This window comes from Columba livia, chromosome 8 (assembly GCF_036013475.1).
Source record: "Columba livia isolate bColLiv1 breed racing homer chromosome 8, bColLiv1.pat.W.v2, whole genome shotgun sequence".
In the NCBI taxonomy this organism is placed as follows: Eukaryota; Metazoa; Chordata; class Aves; order Columbiformes; family Columbidae; genus Columba; species Columba livia.
Genome location: NC_088609.1, coordinates 7,150,965 through 7,177,724, shown reverse-complemented (window position 1 = coordinate 7,177,724; position 26,760 = coordinate 7,150,965). Strand labels below are relative to the sequence as shown.

At 42.8% G+C, this 26,760-nt stretch overlaps 1 protein-coding gene across 4 annotated transcripts; it reads right to left on the bottom strand.

Annotated features, from left to right (window-relative positions):
* Positions 1 to 324: 324 nt before the first annotated feature.
* On the bottom strand, positions 325 to 26,760 carry FAM20B (FAM20B glycosaminoglycan xylosylkinase). Of its 4 annotated transcripts, none has more exons than XM_065071765.1 (8): positions 26,617 to 26,760; positions 18,145 to 18,675; positions 15,314 to 15,400; positions 12,793 to 12,902; positions 10,494 to 10,665; positions 8,118 to 8,309; positions 5,811 to 5,870; positions 325 to 4,077 (listed from the first exon to the last, which is right to left on the bottom strand). In XM_065071765.1, exons 2-8 carry the CDS (start codon positions 18,519 to 18,521, stop codon positions 3,846 to 3,848), a joined length of 1,230 nt encoding a protein of 409 aa, XP_064927837.1. In that variant the 5' UTR covers positions 18,522 to 18,675; positions 26,617 to 26,760; the 3' UTR covers positions 325 to 3,845. The 4 variants fall into 4 exon arrangements, with proteins under 4 accessions (XP_064927837.1, XP_064927839.1, XP_005501147.1 ...); XM_065071767.1 differs by lacking the exon at positions 26,617 to 26,760 and adding an exon at positions 26,018 to 26,195; XM_005501090.3 differs by lacking the exon at positions 26,617 to 26,760 and adding an exon at positions 25,827 to 25,909.

Below are 26,760 nucleotides of genomic sequence, written 5' to 3'. Positions count from 1 at the left end.
ACCAAGAAATCAGCCTCGGTGGCTTGGCAGATGCAGGGCCATGTGGTGCACTTTCAAAAGCAAAAAATATTCATTCTCCAAAGACCACTTAAAGCTGTGTTCAACTTTTGTCTCACTTTGGGACACTTCTTAAACACATCTTTCCTTACCAACAATGATCTTGCAAGCAACCTGCACATTTGACTCCATTCTTGGAAATACATGACTGGAATAAATGTAATTAATAACAATTAGTGAAGGAATAACCATGATACGTCAGAAGAAAAACACTTTAAACATTCAGTTCACCATGTTAGAATAAGAGAGACAGGGTAGAGAAAGAGAGAGACTTAAACAATCTATCAATGTTGCTTTATTAAAATCTTTATTCACACAATGTTGCTTTATGCAGAATCTCATCCTGGGGGATACAAGTAGAAAGTCACGACTGCGTTCTGTTTTCTTATTAGCCACCTCCATTTGTGCAGCTGCTCCCAGAGGCAATCCTCACAGCTCCACGAGGGGTGTCTGCTTCAAGCATCCTGCTCCAGCTGCCACAGTAAATAAATTAGCTTCTTAATAAATTAGTATTTTTCAGTTGAAGTTTGTTTGGCAAGACACTCCAGTTCATCAGCTGCTGGAAGAGGAGCCGACTTCAGAGCCTCCTCCAGCCCGACGGCTGACTTAGGAAGGAGGAGATAAATAGCAGATGGGTGATGAAGCTCTCTCTTTAATTAGTTCTGGATTTCTGTGCCTCAAGCGCTCTGATATTACTAATATCCACAACACAACCATTTTGTAACATCTGGAGCCAGCAAGTGACAGTGTGCACAGCGAACAAGAATTAGAAGGTGTCAAGAAAACCTCATCAACAGAGCACAGCACCTGCCTCACAAATGACACTGGTTTTCAGAGATTCAAGCAGATCCTGTTTGCATGCGGGTGCTGCTTCTGATTCCCTTTGCAATAGTTACAACTGATTCTAAAACTACTCAGGGTTTTGTATTTAAGCAAGACAATGATCATTGCCAAAAAGCCAGAGATTGTAATGAGGCCAAATCAGATATTCCTGATTTTTTGGGTAAGAGAGGAATTTATTCTTCTTTCCTGCTGCCGAACACCAAGCTCTTGTGGTGTTTACAGTGACCAGAAGCATCCACATGAACAACAAAAAAAAGGAAAAAGCAATTGTTTCTTGCTTCCTCCTACTGATGATGCTGGACTTCATGCCCATTGTTTACAAGTAAACTAATACAGTGCTTTATGTCTTTGACATTCATACTGGGGAAAACTGATCCCCCAAGTTCCATCTGGTGGCAAAAGCTTCAGCTCAGAGCCCCATAAACAAGCAATACATAAGCCCCGAAAACTAATTTGATTTATAAAGATAGAAAGAGGGTTTTCTGGAATCCATTAATAAATCAAATGTAAATGATCAAGAATGATCATACAGAAATCAGAACTTCAAATTTTGGTAGATCCTTCCCAAAATATTAAGTGCTTATGATTAAGCTCAAAGAACGTGCTTTTAAAAATGCTATAAGCCACTACCATGTGCATCACTGTCTCCCCTTTGTGTAAATCATCTTCAGTTCCCTGGGAAACAGTTCATGCCAAAATGCCTCAGTATGCATCTGTTCTGCTTCAGAATAAAAGCATTCACTAACCACCTAACTGTTGTCTGCACTACTTGCCAACGCTGTCTCGCTCAACCACCAAAACGTGAGCCAGCCAAGCAACCGGCCAGCCCAGCCGGGGAGGGAGCAGCGCAATCCCGTAGAGAACCCACAAGGCACCTCTGCGATGGTGGTTTCAACTCACCAAAGGGACCATGGCTTCTAAACACACCTTATTTCATCAAGTACAGTGATAATCAGGCACTAGCTCAACACCAGTGTCCTAAAAGCAGGCTGTGCGTTACAGACCTGACTGGTAACACCAATGAGTAACTTCACATCCCATCCTAACCGTGGGATGGGTCTGTGACGTGGCCAAGTCCAGAAGAGATCTAGAAGAACGTAAAATTCAATTTCAGGTGAACAGTTGCGTTCTACTATCAAGGTACTGCACTCAGGCAATGAAAAACAACAAAGATTTCAGCAAAATAAAACTTCATATTAAAAATAAACTCTTCCACTAACACCTCTTTGATCAGGTACGGCAGCAGGTGCAAGAACAGGAAACAGCTCTTGATCTGCCCAGCACACGACCGTAGAGCTAGGGAAATTTTGACAGACAGGGAAAAGGTCTTAAACCGACATTTTGCTGCCCTTGCTCACAAGTCCAATAATACATAATCACTTTGGGAAGTGAACTCTTTCCTTACTTCTAAGAACCATACTGTCTGAACTGAAAATAGATGCAAAGCTGCTAAATTTGGAAACATAACGAAGAAGCTGCTTCCCTTCTGGAGACACAGACTCAGGCCTACCGCAAGCATCACAAGTTTTATGGCCACAAGCTCATCCACAGTACAGGCTGACGCGGTGCTGAAGGATGACAGGACTAACGCAAGGCAAGTGCTACAAGTCTGCCCTGAAAAGCCAACTCAGACCAACTCTCCTTTCTCTACAGCAAAACCATTAGGCGTGAGGAGCCCAGGACGACCAGCCCAGTCAACATCCCAGAGAGGGTTGCAGGAAGCAGCTGGGGAAGGCAGAAAACGTAACTGCAAGTGTTCACAGCTTCTCAGCTCAGCCACAAGCCAGACCAGGTAGATGGTGCGACTGAAAAACAGCTGGTGTCCACAAAGCAGCAGCACTGAGCTGGGATTACAACATCAAGCAGCAGGAAGCTCCCTCTGTATGAGATGCTGAAGAAGAGCGAGCACAGTTCAGGTTTTGCTCCACTCTTTGGGGCCTTGCCCACAGCTGGTGGTTACTGGGGAAGTCCAGCAATACACCTCTCCTTTGCCAGCACAAGGTGCCCAGACTCCCCACATCAAATAGGGCACAGAGTAAGCAGCACGTCCTCACTAAACAGAACCTGCTTCCAAGGACAGATTCTATCCTCCTCCTCAGCTACAATACAATGAAAATTTGGTTAATATGGACACAGGACTGCAAGAATATTTACTCAGACCTTGCCATATTCCTTATAAATGGAAAACAATGACAGGACACATGGAAACTTACCTTAACTTCTTAATTACCAAGTGCTGTATAACCACCCTGTCCTCCCCTAAATCTCCAACCCTGTGGATAAATCTTTGATAGGACTTCAGCAAAAACACTGAAGCATTAACACAAGGCAAAGCCCATTCCTAGTCTTTTATCGAGGAAAAGACAATTGAGCAGCAGAGGTCCCCTCTCCCACCCCAATGGCATTCAGAAGAACATCCCACCCCCGGGGGGATGGCACAACTCTTCGGTCTAATAATTATTTTATTCACCACTTCCTCATTCTCTAAAGAAGCAGTAAAATGCCTAACCAGCTCACAGCTGATTATATACAACCCTGAATCAGACAAAAACTCGCAAGAGCGTGTGTGGGGAAGAGAAGGGGAGAGGCTCACACTGTTCATCTCCTCTAGATTCAGTCCACAAATTAGTGTCTGTATTTCACACACTTCCACCAACGTCAAGAGCCATTTTTATCCAGTGCAACGTCCACTGCCGGCAATGGACACACCACAATGGCCAAGATGCCCTTACAGGTACTGAGCCATCCAAGGCTCCAATTTCCCACCTCTCACCGCTGTCAGCCGAAGGTAAAAGCCAGTGTCACCTCTGTTTCTCTGGCTCAGAAGCTCTCCTGGTCATTTCAGTTCACCTTGGCCACAGCCTTTCCCAACTGATTGTGCTGTTTTCCTATCGCTTTTTTGTTTGTTTTTTAAAAAAAGGAGTTTCATCTGTGTTCCACTACAATTACAAATGAGACAGTGTCATCCTGTCTTCCACCAGCACAATATCTGGCCCAAACTGGTCTGTGCACTGCTTCACTGTAGCCAGAATGCTGAGAAGCCGCTGGTCTAGGGCATCCAGATGAGGGTCAGAAAGCACTGGTGAGATGGGGTCATGGGACATAGCAGTTTTTAAGGCAGACTTCAGTACTCCGTTCTTCAGATAATTGAGTCTGTTCCAGGTAGAAACCCGGATGCTGAAAAAGAAAGAAACAAACATGTCATTGTGGCCCTGTCCAGCTCAAGTTCCATCAGTAATATCAAAACCAGCCTCTCAAGGAAGCCTGTTATATCATGATTTTGTCTAAATAGAACAGAGTCTTACTAAAAAAGCAATTTTTGAGATGGAAGGGTCCATGTATAACTGCATTACATGCAATATCTAAGTGAAACTAGAAGACTGAATGTGAAGAAGAATCTAATGTGATGTAATTCTTGTGCTATTATGTTCAATTGCTAGCAAGGAAGTTCTTCAGTCCTGAGGCCTCCCAGATACAGTTTGAAAAGGAAAGAAGATCAACAGTGCAGCTGTTATTTCAAAACCAAAACTCATGTCACCTCAGGAAGAGTATCACTGACCAACAACTAATCACAAAGGACAAAAGCCAGTCAACTGAATTTCCACAGAAGGTGAACTCAGCAGTGATCCTTCTGCTTCACTGGCCACCGAACTTGTTCACATCAGCCCATCTAAACTGTCTTGTTCTGTGAAGTCTCTTGGGATTCTCCCTCAAATGTGTGTGTTTTAGCATCACCGGTCTAAACTCTCAGCTTTTCATGGCCTCTAAAGAAACCAGCAGTGTGAGTAAGCGTTGTAACAAATCTATAGTTAAAACAACTATGCATATGAATTCTTAAATGGCATTTGGTTGGTATCAGAAAGAAAGGATATCTGAAAAGCAGAAAACTGCAGTGTCTCTTATATAGATCAGCTTCTGTCCTAGTTGTATTTGGGAGAATCCAGATGAGAAAGACTTCAAAAGACCCTCATAAAGCAGGAAGTGAAAAATGTATTTTAAATTAATGTAGGACAACTAAAGAATTTGAAAATCATTTACTTTAATTGAAGAACCTTGCAGAAGGTCGGCCAGGTGTACTGCAGCACGCAGCGTGCATAAAGCCTTAGCATAAGCAGGGGCTGAGAGCTCAGGCTTTCTGCAGGGCACCCAGGCTTCATGGGCCCTGAGCAATTCGGGAGACAGAACCCTCCAGGGACAGGCTCAGGGAACTCTCAACTACATGTTTCATTTGGAAGGCTTAAAGGAGTTAGTGTTATCTTGAAGCAACAGACAGTAAATGGATATTTCAGTATTTTTCTTTCTGATACTCTTATCTATTAATGAGAAGCAGCGATAGCCTGGTGAGAGAGAGGTGACAGAAAACAAAAATCAACAAGTCACAGCCTCTACAAATGAAATGAACAAACAATTCACAAGGCCAAAGCGTAAAAAAAATCCTGCAAAAAACCTCAAAACTTCACTTTGAAAGGAGGACCCCGAGCAGTGCTGTATCTTTCTTTAGAAAGAACACTGGGAAATGAAGGTAGTTAAGTTGCCAGACACGTCGAGTCCTCAGCTTCTGTCAGAGAGAGCTCAAACTGTGATGTGAACTTTTGTTCGGCAGGAGCTGGATGAAGCAGCTGCAGATGCAAAGTACCTGTCATACTGACTAAGGACAGATTTGAACCAGTGACCTGGAGGCAAGACTACTTCCTACAGTCTACCGTCTGATTTACTACCTTAATATAAATGTATTTCTCAGCTTCTTGAGAAGTGAAAATGCATCAAAGGTAGTACCTCAAAAAAGTAAAGCACTATGTACCCGAGTGAACGTTTTCAGGTTGCCAGAAGGCTTCAAACTTAATTATATTGCAACCCTAGGGACAGCATTTACATAAATGAAGTGAACAGCATCCCTGCATTTCACTTACATGCAGCACTGATAAAGAGGAGCCAAGATGCTTCTTTCATCCAGGGCAGGGTTTCCAAAGCTGAAAAGCAAAATTAAAACTAAGTGAACCAGTTGAACTCCTAATGTTGTTCTCAACACCAACAGATTTGTAAAGAATTCAAAAAAATCAATACTAGGCAATTTCATGCTCCAACAGCCCAAATAATTTAAATTAAAATATAATCAGGGCACAACCAGTTACAGATACCACTCTCAACAGCATCAGCTAATGTACCAGGTAAACGGAAGCAATACCAGCGTACCTAGTTCTTTATCAGACCAAGCCACCTTAGAAACAAAATTCAGAGGAGTTTAGAAACTGACCTCATCTTGCAAAGCAAGGGAAAGGAGTCATTGGTATTCTGGACACCGAGAGCAGGAGCTTTGCCTGTCTGACACAGCTGGACAGGGGATGAAGGAAATAGCAGCCACGTGTTGGTTTAGATGGCCAGGCTTAGACCAACAGTTCAACAAACAAGCTGATCAACTGCATCATTTCATGACCACACTTTCTAAGGCAAGCCTGCCAAAAGGATTTCATAGTATTTCAAATTTCATCTAAACACGAGCTTTTTTTTCATTTTAGTTTCACCCCCTTCATAACACTGTTTTCAACAAAGAACTTTCCCTTCAATAAAGATAACTTAATCTAGGAGTCTGGTATTAGTCTGCTCAAATAATTCTGTTATTAGTAGCTTTAGAACTGGAATAAGCTCCCCAGGGAAGTGGTCACGGCACCAAGGAGCATCTGGATGATGCTCTGGATGAGGCTCTTAGTTGTATGATTTAGTTTTAGGTGCTCCTGAGAGGAGCAGGGATTTGGACTCAATGATTCTTACAGGTCCCTTCCAAGTTGAGATATTCTATGATTCTATGGAAAAACTGTCCCCCTATCACTTATCTCAAAGGAGCTGAAAGAACATTACTTAAACTTTGAAGAAAACAGTTTAATCCTGGGCCTACAAAGCCCCACCAGAAATGTTTTCATAATGTTATACACACGTACAACAATGAAAGGTCTGACATGACCTTGAACTACCTTCCAGTGACTAACTTCCAGTGACTAATACATTAACTTCCTCCTAGCACATTGCCAGAGCATTACAGAAAGACATTTTTTGCCAAAATCACCTAAAGCAGCCTGAAAGCAGCAATAATTAAAGCAATCCCAAGGTGAAATGCATCCTGCTGACATAACTGCAGGCATGTTACTGAACAGGCCAATGCATAAAGACAAAACACTCAGCCACTGCAGACAAATTACAAACAAAGTAAGGAAGGAATCTACTATGTGAAAGGCAATTAGGGAAAGAAATGGTAACTCCGAGCTTTCCAAGAATTTGTCCAGATCGGAAGTCTCAAACGCTATGTACACTTGGTACAAAGTGGTACATGAAGCCCTGCAGAGCACAGCCTGGCGCAGGACCTGCCAGAGCCAACCAGCAGATGTTGGTGCATCCGCAGAAGGGGAAACTCAGTGCTGCTGCAGATGGCAGTGCCCATCTGAACAAAAACAACTCGGGAGCCTCTGGACTAAATCATGTTTTTAAGAAAAATTAAGCAAATTGCAATGATTTAAACTTAAGCTATGCCAGCTGACACATAAAATCTATAGCAAAGACAGAACAACTAGAATTTCAACCACATATGCTTAATAGTGAAGTTTGGCCTCAAGAAGGACATCTCATCAGTTCCTCTCAGTTACCAAATGCTTCATTTTTGTTTCGATAACAGTTAATGTCTACACTCATGACATCATCATATTTTGCTCTCAGTATCGGTTCTATCTCCATTTTAAACCTTTTAAACCCAGAGCAGACTGATCCAGAAGGCAAGGAATGCCAGATTATTCAGATACGTTTTGAAAACATCTACTTATACTATGGCACTCAGTAATACTCACTGTTAAATAATAAATCATAAGATTTTAACCTTCTATTAATTCAATTATAAAGGGGAGGGGCTTTTCTGTGAATAGGAGGAGTGAAACAAGCAAACTTCAGAAGCTGCTTGGGGAAAAAAGGCCATACTGTGCTAATCTGGGCGTTTCTGTAGTTTGGGTAAGACTTTGCCCAAAGCAGCCATAGTATTTAGAGTACAGAGTAAGCATCACAGCCTTTGAAGGACCCCAATATTTGGTGAGTAATTTCTGATAAGTAGGAAAGATTTGAAATTTTAGCACAAAAGGTATTAATGAACAAAATAGTGGGAGAAAACAGTGAGATACAGAGCAGATAAATGTGTGTCCTTGTGCTCAGCACTGCCTGGCCATCAGGATTTCTCTTACCTTTTGGCATTATCCAAGAGGATAAGCATACTGGCTCCTTCATCATCCTGGAAGCTCTCATAGTGATGCCGGTCAGCATTTCCAATCAAATAGTCGAAGATGGCGGTGTCAATGATATCAAGAAGACGTGGGCCCGAGTCGTAAGGTGAAGTCTTCTTCACAGCATCACAATAGCTTTCGTCATACTCCCACCTGTGGGCCGTTGAGAGAAAACAAATCAAATCTTCAAGGAACACTCCATCACAGCACACCAACGGTGTTTATAACTGCCCCTACACTCACAAGTGCATAAAGAGAAGGTGAGTTCAGCAGGAAAGGCTATATAAAAGAAGAAAGAGCTGGACAAAAGTGTTTTATTAAAAAAGTAAATCCTATATTAACACCCCAGACTGTGGAGCAAGCTATAGTTTCAGTGCAAGGTTACACATCATCTTCCTACAGAAAACAAGGCCAGAGTTTGCTCAGAATTCAGGGGTGGTCAGGCTGCCTCACAGCACGACTGCCATCACAACTTGCTTCTCTTAAATCTCCTAACTAAGGACTTCAAGTACTGTAGCTGTTTCTATTGCTCCTATCAGTCTTGCTTTCCAGTGATCATCTTAATTTGTTCTTTCTAATACAAATAACCTCATCACGGTTACTTATGACCTCCTCTGTTCCAAGAAGGGCCTCGTGTGTTCATCACTCAGCTGTCTCTTTCCTCCCCACTGTCCTTTCAGATCCTCTCATCTTCTCCACCAATGGCAAGATTTCAAGCTTCCTTTTTTCTTTCCTTCCCTTCTACACATAACCCAGGCATGTACTTGTGGTCTTGTAACATGGATGTCACGTCTCAATTCTCCAAAGCCAGGATTTAAAATTTTCTCATTTTCTTCTTTAGTTTTCAAAGCTATTCAAAACCACCACCAAAGCAGCCAAATCTCTGGTGTATATGCTGTCCAACTGTCAACCTAAATAACAAGTATATGTACAAAATCTTCCATGTAAGGACTGAAACAATCCTTCACAAAACAGCAGTTAAGTTGGAAATGCCTGAAACCATCTGTGAACAGAAATGGAGGGAACAAGCTGGAGAAACTCACTGACATGCTCAAAATCGCAGTCAGAAAAGCAGGGAGATCAGAATTTAACTATGAGAACTGCCACATACCCCACTTCATCTTCTAGAGCTCTGAAAGCCTGAACTCCCAATATCCCTTCTTTCTTCCAGTTACCCAAATCGGCGTGGCCAAAATTTTATCTTCTCGATGTTTTTGTTAACATGTCACACACATTCCTGTCTCATAATGTACTCCTCTTTGTACTGGATACATTTATTTTATGCTACACCCCTCTCTCTCCCTCAACTGTTTCTCTTTCTCTCATTTTTACTATACATTAGTATTTAATCTCCTTGAACGTTTTTTCAGCTATGCCATGCAGTCTCTTCTCATTTTTCATTTACTCTTTCAAGACAGAACTTTCTCCAGCATTTATTTCTGATCATTCATATTATATTAGCATAGGACTTCGAAGGTCAGGGATTTTACCTATTACATATCCATTAAAAATTATGTACACTAATGTGACTATACAAATTATATTCAAGGGTCAACTCAGGACAGAGTAGAAGCAGCTAGATCAGGAAAGAAATTTCTACAGAGTTATTTTTCCATAATCACCAGACAGAGAAAAAGGAGAGCATGACATCTAGAATGTTTTATTCTCCTGATCCTCTCAAAGTGAAAAGCGCAATGTGACAAGGTGCAAGACAACAGAACCATGCAATCCCACCTGAACAAGGAAAAGGTAAGTTTAAAATATAGCAAATATCACATCAGCATAGGTATCAGGGTAAGCTCCTGTATAACCAGGCAGTTTATGATGAAAAACAGTCTCAAAAAAGAAACACCTCCAAGAAATTAAGTCAATTCATTACTGCAATTTACAGCTGATTTTGACCTGTTGAAAAGGAGACAACATCTGCTGCTCAAAAAATCAAACTGTATTTTTAATATGCTAAAACAATTCAATGAAGCCTTTGGATGAGATTCTTTCTGAGAACAATCACATCATTGGATATTTTAGATCAAGGACTAATGAAATCTCTTTCAAACCACTTGTCCAGGACACAGACTTTGAAAAATTTATTAAGTTCAAAACCATCTGCTCTAGTCATGGCAAAAACATCTCCAACCCAAACACTCGGACATGTTCCATCTACTGTACCAAACTGCTGTCTCCCATGTTTTTCCTTCTCTGCCAACATCCTTTAGATGCTGAGCATGGTCACCAAATACTGATAGTATTCAAAGCAAGTAAGAACTTGTCGGTGCCTACCTATGTAAGCTGAACCAGCTATCATGTATAAAGAATAAGCCTATCATGTTCTCATACCTGGCAAGCTTGCCTTCACGGTATGTCCTGCCCCACGGGTGCCGATGTTTCTGAAGAGGCCAGACATCTGGTAGCCACAGGGTCACTGACCCCTCCATGATGTCCCCATCTGCACAAGCTGGTTCTGTTTCCCGACAATAGTAGCACTTCCCATAGAAGCAAGTGTTATTACCTAAAAAAAACCCAAAAGGTATCAAAAGAACAGAACATAATCCAAGGGATGCCAACCAAAATTTAGTAGCATATTGTTGCAGCAGAACCTTCCCTGCAATAGGATTTCACTGCACTTGACCTGATGCTTCCTACTTGTGAGAAGGAGAGGCTCAAGAGATTAAACAGACACCTATTCATTCAAAGCAACACTGAAGACCAATATTCAAAGGAGAAAGCAATTGTATTTTCGCATGGTTTTATCACACTGAGAGTTAATACAACACTGCACTATCAACAAGTTTTTGTGATCTCTTCCTAGTCCTTAGGACCTTGACTTTGCAACCTTAGCCCTCCTTGTTTTTTAAACTTCACCCTTAAGGTGGCGGGTTTCTCGCTTATTTGAAAAAGCTGATGAAAAAGAGATGAGTGAAAAAAGCCTAAGCAGAACTCAGATGCGTTTGGAGCCCCGAGATCTGCCACAGGGCTCAGTCACTTGAGCTGACTCAGCGGGAGAAACACAAACGAGCTGCCGTGTGACCCAGGAACGCACATGTCAGAAGTTTCACCTGTGTCTTCTGACAGGACAGAACAATGAAACCCTGCAGTCTGTAGTCTATTAAGGCCTACATAGCCTTTAGCGTGCAGTAAACTACGTAGCCTAGATTAACATTTTTAGCTTAACCACTTGTGTTTCACTCTTCTAATCTGCCTTCACTTGACTCTTGCCAAGTCAATTCCAGCTCCGTATTCACAGATATTCTTCCAAAATACTCTTCAACTATGTCTCACTTGTGATTCCACTTATTCCCTGTCCTTTCTTCTTTGGCTCTACACCCAACATCCTCCCCAGCTCGTAATTCCTTGACCAGCCAGCACTCCTTTGCCATCCTCCATCCAGATCCAGCTCTTGTGCTCCCACTCTGCAAATCAGACAACCTGAGAACATCGCAGAGATGATCACTTACAACACAGAGCTTGCAGCAGACCAGTTCTCTCATTTTTATGAAAACCCTGCAAGTCTCTCTTCCTATCCATGGCCTGCAGCAGGTCCAGCAAAAGACAGAATTCTTTGAGATTCCAGCTGCAGCTCTAGCAAATCTGCACTGAGTGTGCATGAATTATCTTTCCTTCAAAATCTCAGAAACTTGGTCAAATTTGGGTTGACAAGGAATCACAACCTGCTCCCTATCCACCTATTTCTTTGGTTCATGCTCTGCAGAACAGCAATGAAAACTTCTGGAGCTGCACTTTTGAAGTCAGCACTTCTGCTAGAAAACTGATTAGTTATCTTGGCTGAAATTAGAAAAAGTCAAGTCTGCCTGAGGCAGACACCCAATGTGAATGCAAAAAGAGTTTGGCAAGGCAGCACTACTCTCTTCTGAAAGTTAAACCTTATAACTGAAAGCATTAGGCAAACTTAGTAGGTAGGACTACCAGCAGTGCTTGCAATAGAAACACACACAGGCACGCATATTTATCAGCTGTAATGAACAATCACCTCTAGAGTCTAATTTGAAAAAAAAAAAAAAAAAAAAAGAGTAATAATTGGATATTTTATGAAAGCCTGAAGGAGTTCAGGCCGCAGCATAATTCATTTCTTGGTGCTTAATGACCACTTGGTAGGAGTTCACATTAATAATTCCCATTAAGTGTCCTTCACAGCATTATTAGTGTAAACAACATACAGAAGTTCTGACACATTTAGTTATGAATGCTCAGCAGAGTCTGATATAGCACAAACAACATCTAATACCAACCGACGCATCAGCTCTATAAATTACCCCAAATCACCACTGTGTTTGCGTTAAATACAATTCCATTTTTTTCCTTTCAGGTCTAATCACAGACTTCTCTTACCACCTCTGACAGCAGAGAAAACATTCTTAGTAGAAAAAAATCCCATCTATAACAGCAGCACGAGGGAACACAGAGAAGCTACAGAGGAAAAACAACTTGGAGGAAATCAAGTTTGCCTCCCCCACCAAATGGGGTTATACAAGTTATGATCCCTCTTGGCACAGAAAGAGACTTACTAGTTTCCTGTATCATAGTTAACTGTTCTATAACTGTCAGATTCCCATGGCTCTTTTTCTCATTAAACATGTTCTTTCTTTACTGGGCTGCACAACCCACAGAATCCACTTACCCACAGTCATGAAGGTACCCAGGAGCTGCTCTGTGGCTACTGGTTTGATCTCTGTCCGTAGATTCACAAACCTGCCAACCACCAGTGGAGCTCGTCGGAAACCCAGAATTCTAATTTGGGGTGAAAAAAAACATGACATGACAATTTGCAACATGGGCAGCATTACCAAATTAAAACAAACCCACAGTCTCTGTGCCACTGTCTGAAATTGAGATGGCTGAAACCAAAGAATAAAGTTGGAACCCTGCAGCAACCTCCTCTGTTCTCCAAGGCAAAGTAAGGAAACTCCTTTTTCCTAAGTGTCTGGATGGTAAATTTGCTTTATAGGCCATCGGTGACATTCCTTTATTAGAGCATTTGCAGCAGAACAACACAGGATGCATCATGCTCCAGCTCTCAGACCTCATACCAGAAATATCCATCATCTGTCTTATGTGCAAGTTCAAGCAGTAACCATATGGTCTTTGGGCTGGTCACCTGGAAAGATCATTTATAATCTATGGGAATTACTATCTATTAAAATGTTAGGTTTAAGCCCAATTCAATTATACTTGAAAGTAAACAATCTAGAGTTATTTTGTTTGGCGTGAGGGGGGAGAACGGAAGAGAGAATGGTGTAACAAAACTGAATAACTGAAAAGTGTCTGGAAAAGAAGAGGTGAGAAAAATAATCATAAAACTTGCAGTCACAAGATCCAGGTTCCACTCCCATGTCTGCCACAGCCTTTGCTCTGTGACCACAAATGACTCGGGTATTTGTAATGGAATTTTAAAAGCGCTTCAAGGAGGTGTACAAACTACCCCAACTCTCTTAATCTACTTTTTATACCCTTTTGGTAGTCTTTGCATCTCAGAAAGAGAGACTGAAAACAGACTGTTCCTTCCCAAAAAGGGACAGTCTACATTTTACAGAAATACTGGGAGAGTTATTTCAACAGCTGTGAAGTATTTTTTTTAGCTATTCAATGAGGAAGTCCCTTCCATAAGTATAAAATACCTCTAAAAAGGCCAACACCAAATGCCTGAGCAAATATTGTATGCATAAAGACTAAAGTCATAGCTGATACAGAGAGTTATGTACGGCTTGAGCAAATGCAGGTGTTCTAAGTAAATAAGCACAGAGCTTCGATCTAGAAAACCTGATCCTGTATTTTCAGACCCACAGCTGAAAGTCCAGTATCCTGGATAACACAGCCCCGCCGTTAGTGGTACACATACAAGATCCTTCTTGAAACAAGGGCATCCTCAGACAAAATATGTAACTGACACCATTCTAAACAAAGGTATGTGCTAATGTTATGTGGGCAGGTACCTCCTGCTAGGTATTCTTGAAGAATATAGAGACGCGTACCTGCAAAGAGAGGAGAAAGGCCCGAGAAATAAGCACAACACAACCAAGCAGCAAGGAAGAGCTAAGACAGAGGGGTTTGGACACTGGAAAGAGGCTTTGAATTCTTGCTTTACAATGTGTGATAGCTGCTTTTTTAGGGAAACTGACGCCTATATTTTTCTTGAAAGCACAAATGGACAACAGATGTCTGGCTACATAACTTTTTTGATCTTAACATACCCTGATTTTAGCCCACCACTTCAAGACTGCAACAGCAGTAACGTGTATTACACAACTAATTATCACTAAACTGTCCTAGAACTACTGATTTCCATATGAAGTTCCAAAGATGAACTATGACTAACAAACATAACTTTACCATCTATGATTTCAGTCACAGTGATAAGCCTCTTATTTATGTAGTGAGAAACCTCACTTTAAGTTCAACCATTCTGCTCTTTATTATATTTGTGCCTCCTTGTTCCATTTCCCAAGATTTTAAGTCTCTTCATGTAAGAACCTTTCACATCTTGAATTATCTTTGGAAATCTTCTCCAAAGTGCCAATATAGTCCTCTTACAATGAGACCAAGACTGCGCTCATTTCTTCTAGATGAAAATGCACCTCTAGCTTGTATTTTATGACTACTGACATTCAGTGTTTGGTATGTTCTGACCCATTCTTTGTATGTCCTGTAACTTTTTCTTCTAGTAATTGCAGCTCCAGCTCAGGTCCACAAAACAACCTGGGTACCCCTGAATACAATTAATTTAAGAATAGCTGTTTTTTCCTCTAGGATGCACTGATTCACATTTAGTCTACATTGTTAGTCTATACACTGGACCTTTTAGTGTACTAGACATTAATTTATCACATAAATTCCGCATTTCAGATGCTTCCACGTGATTTGGCTAAGCTCTTTCTTCCATACAATATGAAGCATCAGTGGTTTCACTGCTCATTCTCCTTTTCAAATTCTCAACAAAAATCTTAAATGTTAGAATCTTGCATAGATCTCTGAAATGAAGTTTCACAAAAAAGCTGATTTTCATTTTTGGTTTCAATGTGGTATGTTGGCAGGTTATAAGTAGCTCACGTCTGAGATGTATTCTTCAAGGAACTCCTATTTCCCCAACTCTGACAAAGCACTTACCAGAGACAATAAAACCAGGTAACCCAATAGCTCCGTACCTATCCAAGTGAAAGGCCGCCACTTCTGCATTGTGTCTGTCATAGCCAGCGTATGGTTCTCCTTCCACTACATAATCCCTGGCGTATCTGTAAATGAAATAAGACAAAGTGATTAATGCAGGATTTCCATCAATTTTGCTATTCAGAGTAACAAATGCAATAACACTGCCATGTGAAACAGACCCTGGGTCACTTTCAAAGTGATTGGCAATAGGAGAGGAAAGAAATATTAATGAGACTAAATAGTGTACAGTCTGCTGAAGTAGTAAATAAGGAGGAAAGGTCAGTGACATGCAGTGGTCTCAAGAGCTTGGGAAGCGGTGCTCATTCAGACTAATGAGTTTTAATTCAACTGTATGCCAAGCCTCATCCAAGAACAAAGAACACAGACCCAGCTACAGAACAGGGGACTATTTATACTGGAAAGAACAACTCCACAAATGATTTTGGGGTTAGAATGGATTGTAGATTAACATGAAAATACAATCTGATATTGTGGAAGAAATGCCAAATGCAATCTTTAGTAGCTAGAAGATCAGCAAGCGTGAACCTGAGGACAATATTGGATATGAAAAGACCCTTTATTCTGTCGGAAAAAAGACATAATGAACACTAAGAAATGGAAATTGGACACTCATTACAACAACAATGGCATATTTTGGTGAAGTGATGGGCTTTTTCCTTTTTTTTTTTTCTGCTTTTAAAATAGATGTTATTTAAATAGTCAAGGCAAACAAATTTCTGAGATTCATGACATTTGAATCAGGTCTAGCTATTGTTAAGAAGCATGCTTCAGATGAGCATAAAATTCCATAATCAATGCCGTGCAAATGGGTGAAATGCAATACCTTTTCAAACAAAGTAAGGCCAAATCAGATTGCCTATTTTTTCATTTCTACCTATGTATCAAATTGTGTAAACTGGATTGTTTCTAACAGACTTGGCACTCAAGTAGTAGTAGCAGCAACAGTGTAAGAGAAGCCGCAGTGCTTTAATCCTGCCCAGGGAAGATCTCTTGGGCAACACAACACAGTCCACTTTATCAATCTGAGCAAACACTTCAGTTTCTCTGCAAGGCAGCTCAAAAGTGAATCAACCAGCACAGGGTGGCATGGAGTTTTTGGGAGGATTGGACAATTCCTTCCAAATTGGAACTTACACCAAACAAGCATCTTACTTCACACATATCACTGGCATGTGGTGGGAGCAACTATTAATCATTAGTAACTTAGGCTGGATTTCAACTATTTTGTGAAATGAGACGGCTAACCCTCAAACATGTCCCCAGTGTCAGGTCTTTTTATTTTTTTAGAGAGGGCTTTTGAAAACATGTTCTCATTTTTAAAGCTGCAGAGCTAAAACTTATTGGTGAAACAGAACAAATTCTTGCTTCCATGCCCAGCAGGCATCTAGTCTTGTGTAGAGCAATGGTGGCAAATCAAGAGAATTCATTCTTCCCTAACCAGTAAGTTTTCTCAAAACGGTTTTTAGTAGTAACTTTGACATGTTTCAGGACAAAAGCTGGTTAAAGGGACTACCTTGCAATGACAGAACAAGACTCTACCTACAAGCCTATCTATTTAGCAGTCACAAACAGAACACGGCTCTACCAGTATAGCTAAGGCCATACTGTCTAGCACCCCTATACACTGTCTAGCACTCCCATAAACATTCCCAGCTGCATGTCCTTGATGGAGCATAGTGACTGTGTCCGCCTGCACAGCCATTCCATTATGGGAATGTAATTTAATGCTCAGTGAAATGCTTTATAGGACTCATTTATACAAAAAGCACTGAAGAAATGCCATGTTTTGTTACGGCATTTATTGGATGAGCTGCCTATCGTATCACCAAGACTTGTGTGTGAAAGGTTCACGCCATTGAAACACAGCCCAGCCCCACAGTGAAGCTCCAGCCAGACCAGTTAACTGACCACACAGAAACAGGACTGTGAATTCAAGAAGTGGAGGGCAGATTTTATTCTCATTCTCTAATCATTCATTAACATGACAGAAAAATTTCACGCTTGCTCAATCCAATATCCTTTGGAGATGTACTCATTCTGTGATGACAACAGCTTAGATTTGCAGTGCAGTCCCATAAAACACACCTGCCTTTCTTCCTTACATTTTTCTTTCTTCTCTTTTTCCCTAAAGGCAAACAGTTCAAGAACCTTTACAGACATGCACAGACTCTTCATAAATGCTCAATCACGGCAAATCCCCCTGTGGATCACCGTAAACAGAGGCCATGCCAAGGAAGTATCACTACCTGCCCGTTCTTACATTCCTCCTCCAGTACCCACTATTAGTACACAGGCAACTCAAGGGCTTTCACTCTCACCTACCAAGTGATTTTGAGAGTCTTCATGCCAGACACTCAGATCTACTTTTAAGACCACTGCCAACTTTCACCCCCTGTTCTTGAAACAGCATTCTCTTGTGGCAGTTTGACATGACTCTAACTCAGAAACGGTAGGCAAGACTTGTCTCTACACTGCCACAACCTGCATTCCCACAATCGGGGGAAGGTACTGCTCAGAAAACATCAGGTTTAACAACATTCCCTCAGGACTGAACACAGTGATTATTCTTTTAACCTGAAGACAGGCTGTTTCGAGCATCGAAGCTATACAGCCTGAGAGACAGCTGGCACAGCAACCTAGTGTTGCTAGAGGACCAGCAAGGCTCCGTGCTGTCTCGCAAATATTAGAATAGCCTTTCCATTTATGTGTAAATTTGTAATTTAATCATCAATGCAGCAACGTGGAGATTAAAAAAAAATAAATAAATACATAAAGTAGTTATTCAGTCACTGAAGGAAATATTTACCTCTTGGGTTTGAAGACAACCTTCTGTCCTCCTTCAAGTATTAGCAAAGCTTTCAGTTGGGTCCCTTTGTATCCCACATCAGCTTTTATTATTTTCTTGGTTGTCATGGCGTGCATAACAGCCCCGAGCTCGGGCGTCTCCTCGGGATACACCTCCCGGGGTACCACCCATTGGGCTGCAATCTCCCAAGGGGACTGCAACGTGTGGTCGAGGCGGGGGTCCAGCTCAACATGGAGGCTCGCCATCATCCGGTGAAAGGCGCGCTGGTCCTCCCGGTTGGCAGCTGAGGTGTCCAGGTTGTCAATCAGGAAAACTTTTGTGAAAATGAAGATGACAAGGAGGATGGCCAACAGCACAACTCGCTGCTTTAGCTTCATGGTGACCTTCAACCCTTCTCCCCTGACCCTTTCTTCCAAGCGCTACAGGAAGTCTATCGGAGATCAGGGTGAGGAAGGGGATATTAGTGAATTCATTTCATTCATAACTTGCATTGTGAAAGAGGTATCACCACTGAAGCGTCTTCTGGTACCCCTAAAAATAAACAAAACAGAAATTTACACTCCTGCAGATCCCAACAAACTCAAAATCAAGTTTATTCTTGGAATGTAAGTCTGCATTTACGTACACTTGTATCCTAAAGCCCAGACATTTCTGTTACAACACATGGGGTTTGCTGTCCGCCTGTCGCCTTTCGGTGATCTCCACAAAATGGGAAATCGCCTGATAGCATTCCTACACAGCTGAAATTATAACTACAGCAACTACCGTGGGCAAGACTTTTGCAGAGAATTGTCTTTAAAGCTGATCTCCAATTTCACAAAAACTTTGCCATTACTAAGAAAACCCATAACCTCTGGTTTTCTGAAGATCTGTCCCTCAAGAGAAAGCTCCCGGGTAGATTTTCTGACATCTGACAACTGGTGAGAAAAGCTGCACAGCCTAGTTTCCTGGAGGTGTGAGACATAAGGACAGAATAGACTTAATTTGTTTATTGCCTCTCATTTGCTGCCACTACAATTTATGCATATTTTTTCCATTCTAAAAAAAGGGACATCTTCACTTCCTTGTGGTTTACTACCTATCTTTATCTTCTGCAGTCAACTGTAAAACCACTAACCACAAAAAATATGCAAATTATCTGTAATCTCAACACCGAATTAACAAGGAAAAAAAAACCCCAAACACTAATACTGCCACTTCTCAGAAACATCTCTTACAACACACTTACTGCCACATCGGTGTTTCTGTATTCACAATGGGCTGCAAGGCATGTCTTACCCCTCAACAAGCCTTTGCCAGTACAGCATTAGCATATAAGGACCACATAAGACCCAGTTAATCAACTTTGTTTCAGTTATGAGGACAGAAATTATCTTCATAATACTAGTTCAACACAGTCAAAAACCAACTGGAAATGGATACTAAGACACATCTCTGAGGAACCCTCAGACCCAAAGATTTCTCTGCACAAGCAACGGTAACCACAAAAACCACAAATGGCACCCTGAGCAGCGGCAGGACTAATCCACAAAAGCCTTTTCATGCGATTTAACAATAAGCGTATAAGCCAGTCATTATTAATCATGTCACTGGAAAAACAGGCTGCACGGGCTAAGTTAATTTACCAGCAGCAACCCAAGGACAGCCAGATCATGGTTTATGAGCCAAACACTGATCACAGCCATCTTCAGCATCCGTGTGGCCTCCATTGAAGATTAAGGCCGTGGCAAAGAGCAGACAACAGTATGGTGCACCCTTTGAGCAGGCCATCAGTGCAGAATCAGGTTTGGCACAGTATAAGAGCACTAGCATAAAAGCAAGTGCAAGCGCACAAATACCCTTAAATAAATTTACATCAGGTCTACAGCAGGCCCACCCTACCTCCCACCTTCCCACGCAGCAGTGTCAGCGTTCACACAACCCAGCTGCAAGGTGGTTCAACGTTCAATGTTGCCAACCCACCCAAACATAAACCACCTTCTTTGGTTTGTGTGTAAACTACCTTCTGCTGTTAGTTCTTGAGCCAATGCACAGTTTATCATCTGCCTACAAAACACCACAACTAGTGCACATCAGAGAGACAAGGGAGGGGGCCCAGCAGCTCCAACAGTGAGAGATGGCCCATCAAGTGCCTATGAAGCCCACCGATCTACAGTGGGGTACCCCAAATTATGTCAGCACTGTCACCTAAAGAATGGTCCTGCCCTCCATGTATCTCCCACCTTCATGCACTGCACTCTGAGCAGTGCTAAAGCTTGAACATGTTCATTTATTCATTTTTAGCTTCAGTCCTCCTTCACCATATCCGGCTTCCAACGTAGTTACATAAACATCTAAGGAGGGCACACCATGAGGCCAAGAACAAGTGTTTCTCCTGGCCGCAGCACTTGTCACTATACGTGCAGGTAAACCTATGGCCCAGGCCAGCCCAACAAAGGATAAGCAGCCTAACCACTTAGGAACAGTCACAAAGACCCACTTACAGGGACGAGGAAACTCCGTAACAAACTGTCAGATCTTCCCATTTTCAAAATCACTTTTTTCGGCACAGCCACCAAGCTGGGCACCGCTCAACTTAGAGCCGACACGCTCTGACCATGCAGAAGCATGGCTTTGAGCCCAGGCTACCAGCTGATTTTTTTTTTGCCGTCACTGTCCTGCCACAGATTACAGCTCAGTTCAGCTTAGCCCTTCCCCAGTCACACGTTTTGCTTGTTGAATACTTCCTATAAAACCTGTGTGCAGAAAGGCAAGAATGAAAGTGAAAGTCTCCTAATGACAGTGAATTAAAACTGAAATGTGAACTGGTGGTTAAACGTTAGCAGCAACATGAAAACCCCACGAAGGGCAGAGCATAGGGTGAAAGGCAGCTACCAAGTCTCAGGGATGCTTCAAACTAGCACTATGGTCCCCTGTCAATTATGTGATACTGAGTTTAATCTATTGGAAAATAAGTGCTTGTGCTAATAGTGACGTACAACAAGTTACATGTTTATATGGAAATTAAAACTAATTATTGTTCCTCTCAGTTCTGTTCACACAGCCTGCATTTCTCCAAACAGCATGTCAATCTGCATATTACACACTGCAAGCACCAGAGTGAGAAGCACAGATAAGAAAGATGCACCTGAGCTGAGAGCCCCAGTTCTTGCAAATACAGAAAGAGTCACTCAGATAGCCCTAAATAATAACATTATTCTTCAACCTAAGAAAGCAAACAATGCAGATCAGGCTATCACCACACCCTCTCATTGTAATTCCATAATTTCACTTCTTTATAGCTACTAATTCTAAATAATTTTGAATATTGGTGTTATCACGATCTGCCTTCATTGATTTTAAAAATCTATTAGAGCTTCTAAGAAGTTACAGAGAAGAACACAGTTCATTTCAGAACAGTTACCCCTCATTATGAGATACATATACATGCACATACATATTTTGAGAAAGCCTCACAGCCCAGTGCTGGCCAACTAAAGCACTGGACAGAAATGTTTCATACCTTTGGAGCTCAAGCTGGGCACATGCTTTCCTAGACTGATTTTTGGGAACGCTGATTATTTCTAGGAGTATTCTTTTAGGGGGATAGAGAGGAGAATATAACTAGAGCTACAACTGAAATTAGAAGTCATTTACTTATCTTTTGTGACAGCTTCAAAGCTAATTTTGCCTGAAAACCTCCAACAATGTAGATAGAATTTACAGCAACAACAACGACAAAAAATTGCTACAAGACATTTCAGTAATTCCCTTAAGTGAACATCCAATCCTCAAACATTCCTCTTCAAGTTATACAATTACTCCCTGATTCTGCTCTCTGTAGCTTTAAGCAGGTGAGTCAGCTCTGACTTTTTAATGACATCTGCTGAAACGATTATCAGCTGCTTTTCTCCAGCAAATAACAAACCACCCCTGAGGTTGCTATGCAATCAGCACATTACTCCTCAGGTGCCAACATTATGCTCCTGGTTGTACAAGCCAGCAAAAATTAATCCCTTCATGAAGAATTTTACCATGGAAAGTGAGAACTTAGACTTTATGGTTTTAAATTGAAGATGACATGAGTGACAGCGTCGAAGTGTTGGAAGAAAATATTTAAACAATTTTACAAGAAAGTAATTTGAAGAAAAAGACAAGTCACTGGAAAATAGGATTTTGAAAGCTCAAGAAAGTGAAGCTGGTTCTGGAATGAGGCCAGAGATCAGAGGGGTGGTCACAGAAACAAATGGAATCGTAACATCCTCAAAATGTTAAAAAGGGAAAAACAGGGTGAGCTGTCAGCACATCTCAGGAACAAAAGGCAAAAGGGTCTATGACAATGACAAATGTAAACCCAGAAATCATCTCGGATACCCAAAAAGGAGATTGTTCCAGAAACTAGGATGGGTGGGAGGATTTTCAGAGGTTTTCTTGTTTGACAAAAAGGGGCAAACGGACAGCGTATCCACTTCTGTGTAAAAGTTGTGGGAATATGGGATGCACTAAATGATACTACATGATCTTTGAACTAGAAGCTATCAGAGAAGGAAAAACACAAATGAAGTTTTCAGAAGTCAAACACATTTTAAACCTCCAACCAGCACTAACACAATACAATGACAGAATAATCCCCAAGTACCTACAGTCCCAAAACAACACAAGTTCCACCCTGCAGTTGCTGATCTCCTACCAAGGTCAAGTAACTCTAAAAGGTTTGTTTGTTTGGTTTGGTTGGTTTTTTTTGGGGGAGTGTTTTGTTTTTTTCTTCCCTAAGCCTCTGCTTAGCATTATCTCCCACTACCATTACTTAACAGAAGACAGAGTTGTTGCTTTACCACCCAACCTCCATCTCTATGTCACAGAAGCAGAGAAAAACCTACTGCCTTTTTATCATATCCCTGATAAACAAGGAAAATAAAACAGTCAGAAATAACCATACTAGCTTTTTAATAGAGTAGTTGACTGGCAAGTTTGCTTCAGAAATGCTTCTTGTTTTTCACTATGTCTTCAGGTTATTTCCTGATCGATTTTGTCTCTCATCACAGCCAGGTCTGTATTCTCAGCAAGTAACGAGTCTTCCAACTCAATATTCAAATAACAGCATCTTCTAAATATCACGGAGGGGTCACAGTGCACACAAATGCCTGACCTAAAGCATGCCCACTGGCATTAAATACCAACAGCATAACACTGTAGTCCTAGTTCAAAAAGCAGCAAAATCACAGCTACCATAAGCAGTCTGCAAAGTTAGCAGAACACCACATCCCAAAAAAAGGTTTTTATTAGTCACAAGGTCAACACTATGCCACATATCATCATCTTATTTTTATATCACAGAGCTAGAAAACTATTATCTCAAAAATACTTGTGTGCAATTTGCTAAGATTTTATTATGCTCTGAATAACAAATCAGGTCTGAGGGCAGGCAAAGGTTTGGTCTGTCAGCACAAGTACACAAAAAAATCATAGCTCAAACAGATGCCCAACTGAAACACAGTTAAGTATGCTCTAATTCCTGTCTAAATGCACATTTTCTCTTCCCAAATACACTATGCCTTCTAGGAACTCCTATTAAAAGGTCTTTAAAAGTTCTCCAGTATATCCCAGAAAATGTCTTGATGAAACAGCGTATACAATAGTGACATTCTCCTCTTTCTAAAGCATTTATCAGTCTCACCAGATTGATCTTTCTTCCTATCCTCCCCGCTCTGTCCAACTCCTTGGGTAGGCTCATGCTTTCCCTCTCTGCCTAAGCCTTGTTATTTCAGTTTTCACAGGCAGGCTCCCATAGACCTTTGCTTAGATATTTCAGACTCATTCTGTCACTTCCACTCTCTGTATACTGGTTTGTGTACGAGTTTGGCAGTCTGGCGCAAAAGGCTTCATACATATTTACTTGCCTGCTATTTCTCCATCTCTCTTTCTGTCAAAAGCCCTGCGATCTATAGGCAAAATCTTTGAGACACTCTATGCTCAACTCAGTCCACGTGCACAACTGCATCCCTGGTTGAAAGCCAGAGTATAGATAAAATATAAAAGACCACAAGCATTTTAACCACTGCATTATGTATGCCTTCGACTGTAAAAGTCAGTGACAGCCTGATAGATTCTCACACCGCTTCTGAGAGAAAATAACTATTTATCTGTCTGTCCACCTTGCCTTTAGAATCCATCACCCACATTTCAGCCAAATTTGTCAGCATCTGCGAGCTTTGCAAAACCAACTGGCCAGAGGACAGGAGCCTCAAGAAGCCAAGGACAACTCAGTTTCTCTGTCAGCCTCTCCCCACAGCTGGCTGGCCACTCAGCCACAGGGACATCTGACACAGCTGGCAGCACCCATGGAGACAGGGCTGATGGGGACACAGGTGGCACCTGGGTGCAGTGCTGGGGGGAAGGAGGCTACCAGAGGCCTGAGGTTGTAGGAGACAGGCAGGAGTTACCACGGTAGGATGTGGCAAACAAGTGCCCAGGAAACCAGGCTTCCTCAATTCTCCTCACAGAACAACTTTCCTTCAAGCAGGGTTTCCTATGGAAACAAAGTTTATATAATCACACTTTTCAGCAGTAAGCTTTTGGATCCATTGGCTAATTTCAAACACATCTGAGAAAACAGTAGATGTTTTGCAGACAGAGTTTATGCGTTTATTGGAAATTGGCAGCTGGGGAGCACAAGGGGAAAGGCTGCAGCAGCAGCTCAACAGTTGCCTGTTCGCCTCAGCCATCTGGGCAACCAGCATGCACACAGCTGGTACACAGAGGAGCTGGAAATGCTGTACAAGAAGAATTGAAAGTATTGCAAAGTGGAATGGTAAGGGACACAGCCAGGAACTGAGGGTACAGAAGTGGAGGGCATTGGGACCTGATCAGAAAACACAGTTTCACTACAAAGGATATAATTCCCCTCATCCCCATCCCAGTTACTGATGGTTCTACTTGACCCTTGTGGTCAACAAAGCGAGCTGGAAATGTTTCAGGGAGCCTTTTCCAACTTGGAAGTAAAGCCAGAACAGTTAAGAAAATCCTGTAGCTTTCCTTCTCAACTTGATGCTCTTATGTTTATTCAGTTCATACCTAAGATAGGCACCAAAAACTCAACCTGGGTCTCTACACCCACTTGACATTCAATATCAACGAGCCCGTCTCTGCTATAAGACAACACCAATCAATTTCCCTAACTCTTAAGAAGAGAGATAGCAGACAACGAACCAGAGAACAAAAGACTTCGGTATCAGAACTGAGCTGCCAACTTTGTTAACGTGCAAGACAACAAAATCCGCCTCACCCTCCTGAGGTTTTGTATTGCAAATAGAGACAAATTTTGTTGCAACTAAGTAGGTCAGACTTCAGGACATAAGAGGTGCATGGAATCATTTTCAAATTAAAATAAGACTGCAGTATTAATGCTCTATTCTATAATAAGCACCAGGTAGAATCTATTCATATTGAATTCACTGCAAGACTACAACCTACATTTTACAGTTTCCTCTGTTTGCTCAGACCCTAAAGCACATACGTATATTGTAGCACTAGGGCCTCAGCCAGCATGAACCAAAACAGCTGCACTGCTTATACACATCTGCATCCAGAAAGGAGCTAAACACAGATGTCCTTTAAAAACGGTTAAACCCACGGCTTTGACAACTAGACTCAGCATTTCTGCTAAACAATACACGTCTTATTTTTCCCAACTGGACAATGACCTGAGCTGGGCTGCAATCGATGCCCTGGGAGCAAGTCTATTCACAAGCTCAGTCCATGGTTAGAAAGGCTTCCCAGCTGCGCGGGGCTCTTCTCCCATCCCAAAGCAAGGATCCAGGAGAGGAAGGAAATGCAAGAGAGCAGATTAACACACACATCTGCCACAGCGATTTCTGTGAAGTCCTCAACTGACCACGGATGAAACGGGGAGGTGTTTCGGGGACCTGCTCTCCCCCCACACGGAAACCGCAGAGGCATTTCCAGCGAGGTTAACCCGGCCAGACCGAACGCGTCCTACGTGCCGGGGGACCCAGCCGTGCGGAGCTCACCGCCGGAGAGCAGGGCGGAGAGGCCCGGCCGGGGCCCGCCGCGGGGTGCAGCCCAGCCCGCCGGCTCCTCCCGCGGGGCAGCTGGGCGGGAGGCCGCGGCTGCCGCTCCCGCGAGGCCCGGCCGAGCGGCTGCGCACCTGCGCGCGCCGGCCAACGGCCGTAACGGTTCTAACGGCTCCTCCCTCTCTCCGCGGGGCTCCTCAGCCGGGACCCGACCCATGTGGCAGATGCCCGGCCCCCGCCGGCCACCCCGGCCCCGGAGCGAGGCGACGGGGTGCCTCACCATCCTCCCCCCGATCCCGGCTTCAGGCCGGCGCCCCGGGCAGGGCGAGGCGGCAGGGGCGTGCCCGCCCCTCAGGTGCCACCGCCCCGCCACGCAGGCAGGTGCGGGAGCGGCCTCCACCACCCCGCGGAGCAGCCCGCGGCCCTCACCGGCCCGTCCCCCGCGCCGCGCCGCACTCACCCCGCCCGCTGCCCGGCTCCATAGCCCCGGCCGGCGCCGCCGCCGCCAGCCCCCGCCAGCTCCCCAACATGGTGCCGCCCGGCTCCCGGCCCCGCCCCGCAGCCAATGGGCGGGCGCTCCACCTGCCCCCTTCCACTCACCGCC

What these genes read in the sequence shown, in the direction of transcription:
- FAM20B (XM_065071765.1), bottom strand. Translation starts at nt 18,521, where the DNA reads ATGAAGCTAAAGCAGCGAGTTGTGCTGTTGGCCATCCTCCTTGTCATC. An exon ending in GTTGTCTTCAAACCCAAGAG is followed by an intron (nt 15,401 to 18,144) that starts GTAAATATTTCC and finishes TTTCATTTACAG; the next exon opens with ATACGCCAGGGATTATGTAG. An exon ending in GCGGCCTTTCACTTGGATAG is followed by an intron (nt 12,903 to 15,313) that starts GTACGGAGCTAT and finishes ACCCCAAATTAG; the next exon opens with AATTCTGGGTTTCCGACGAG.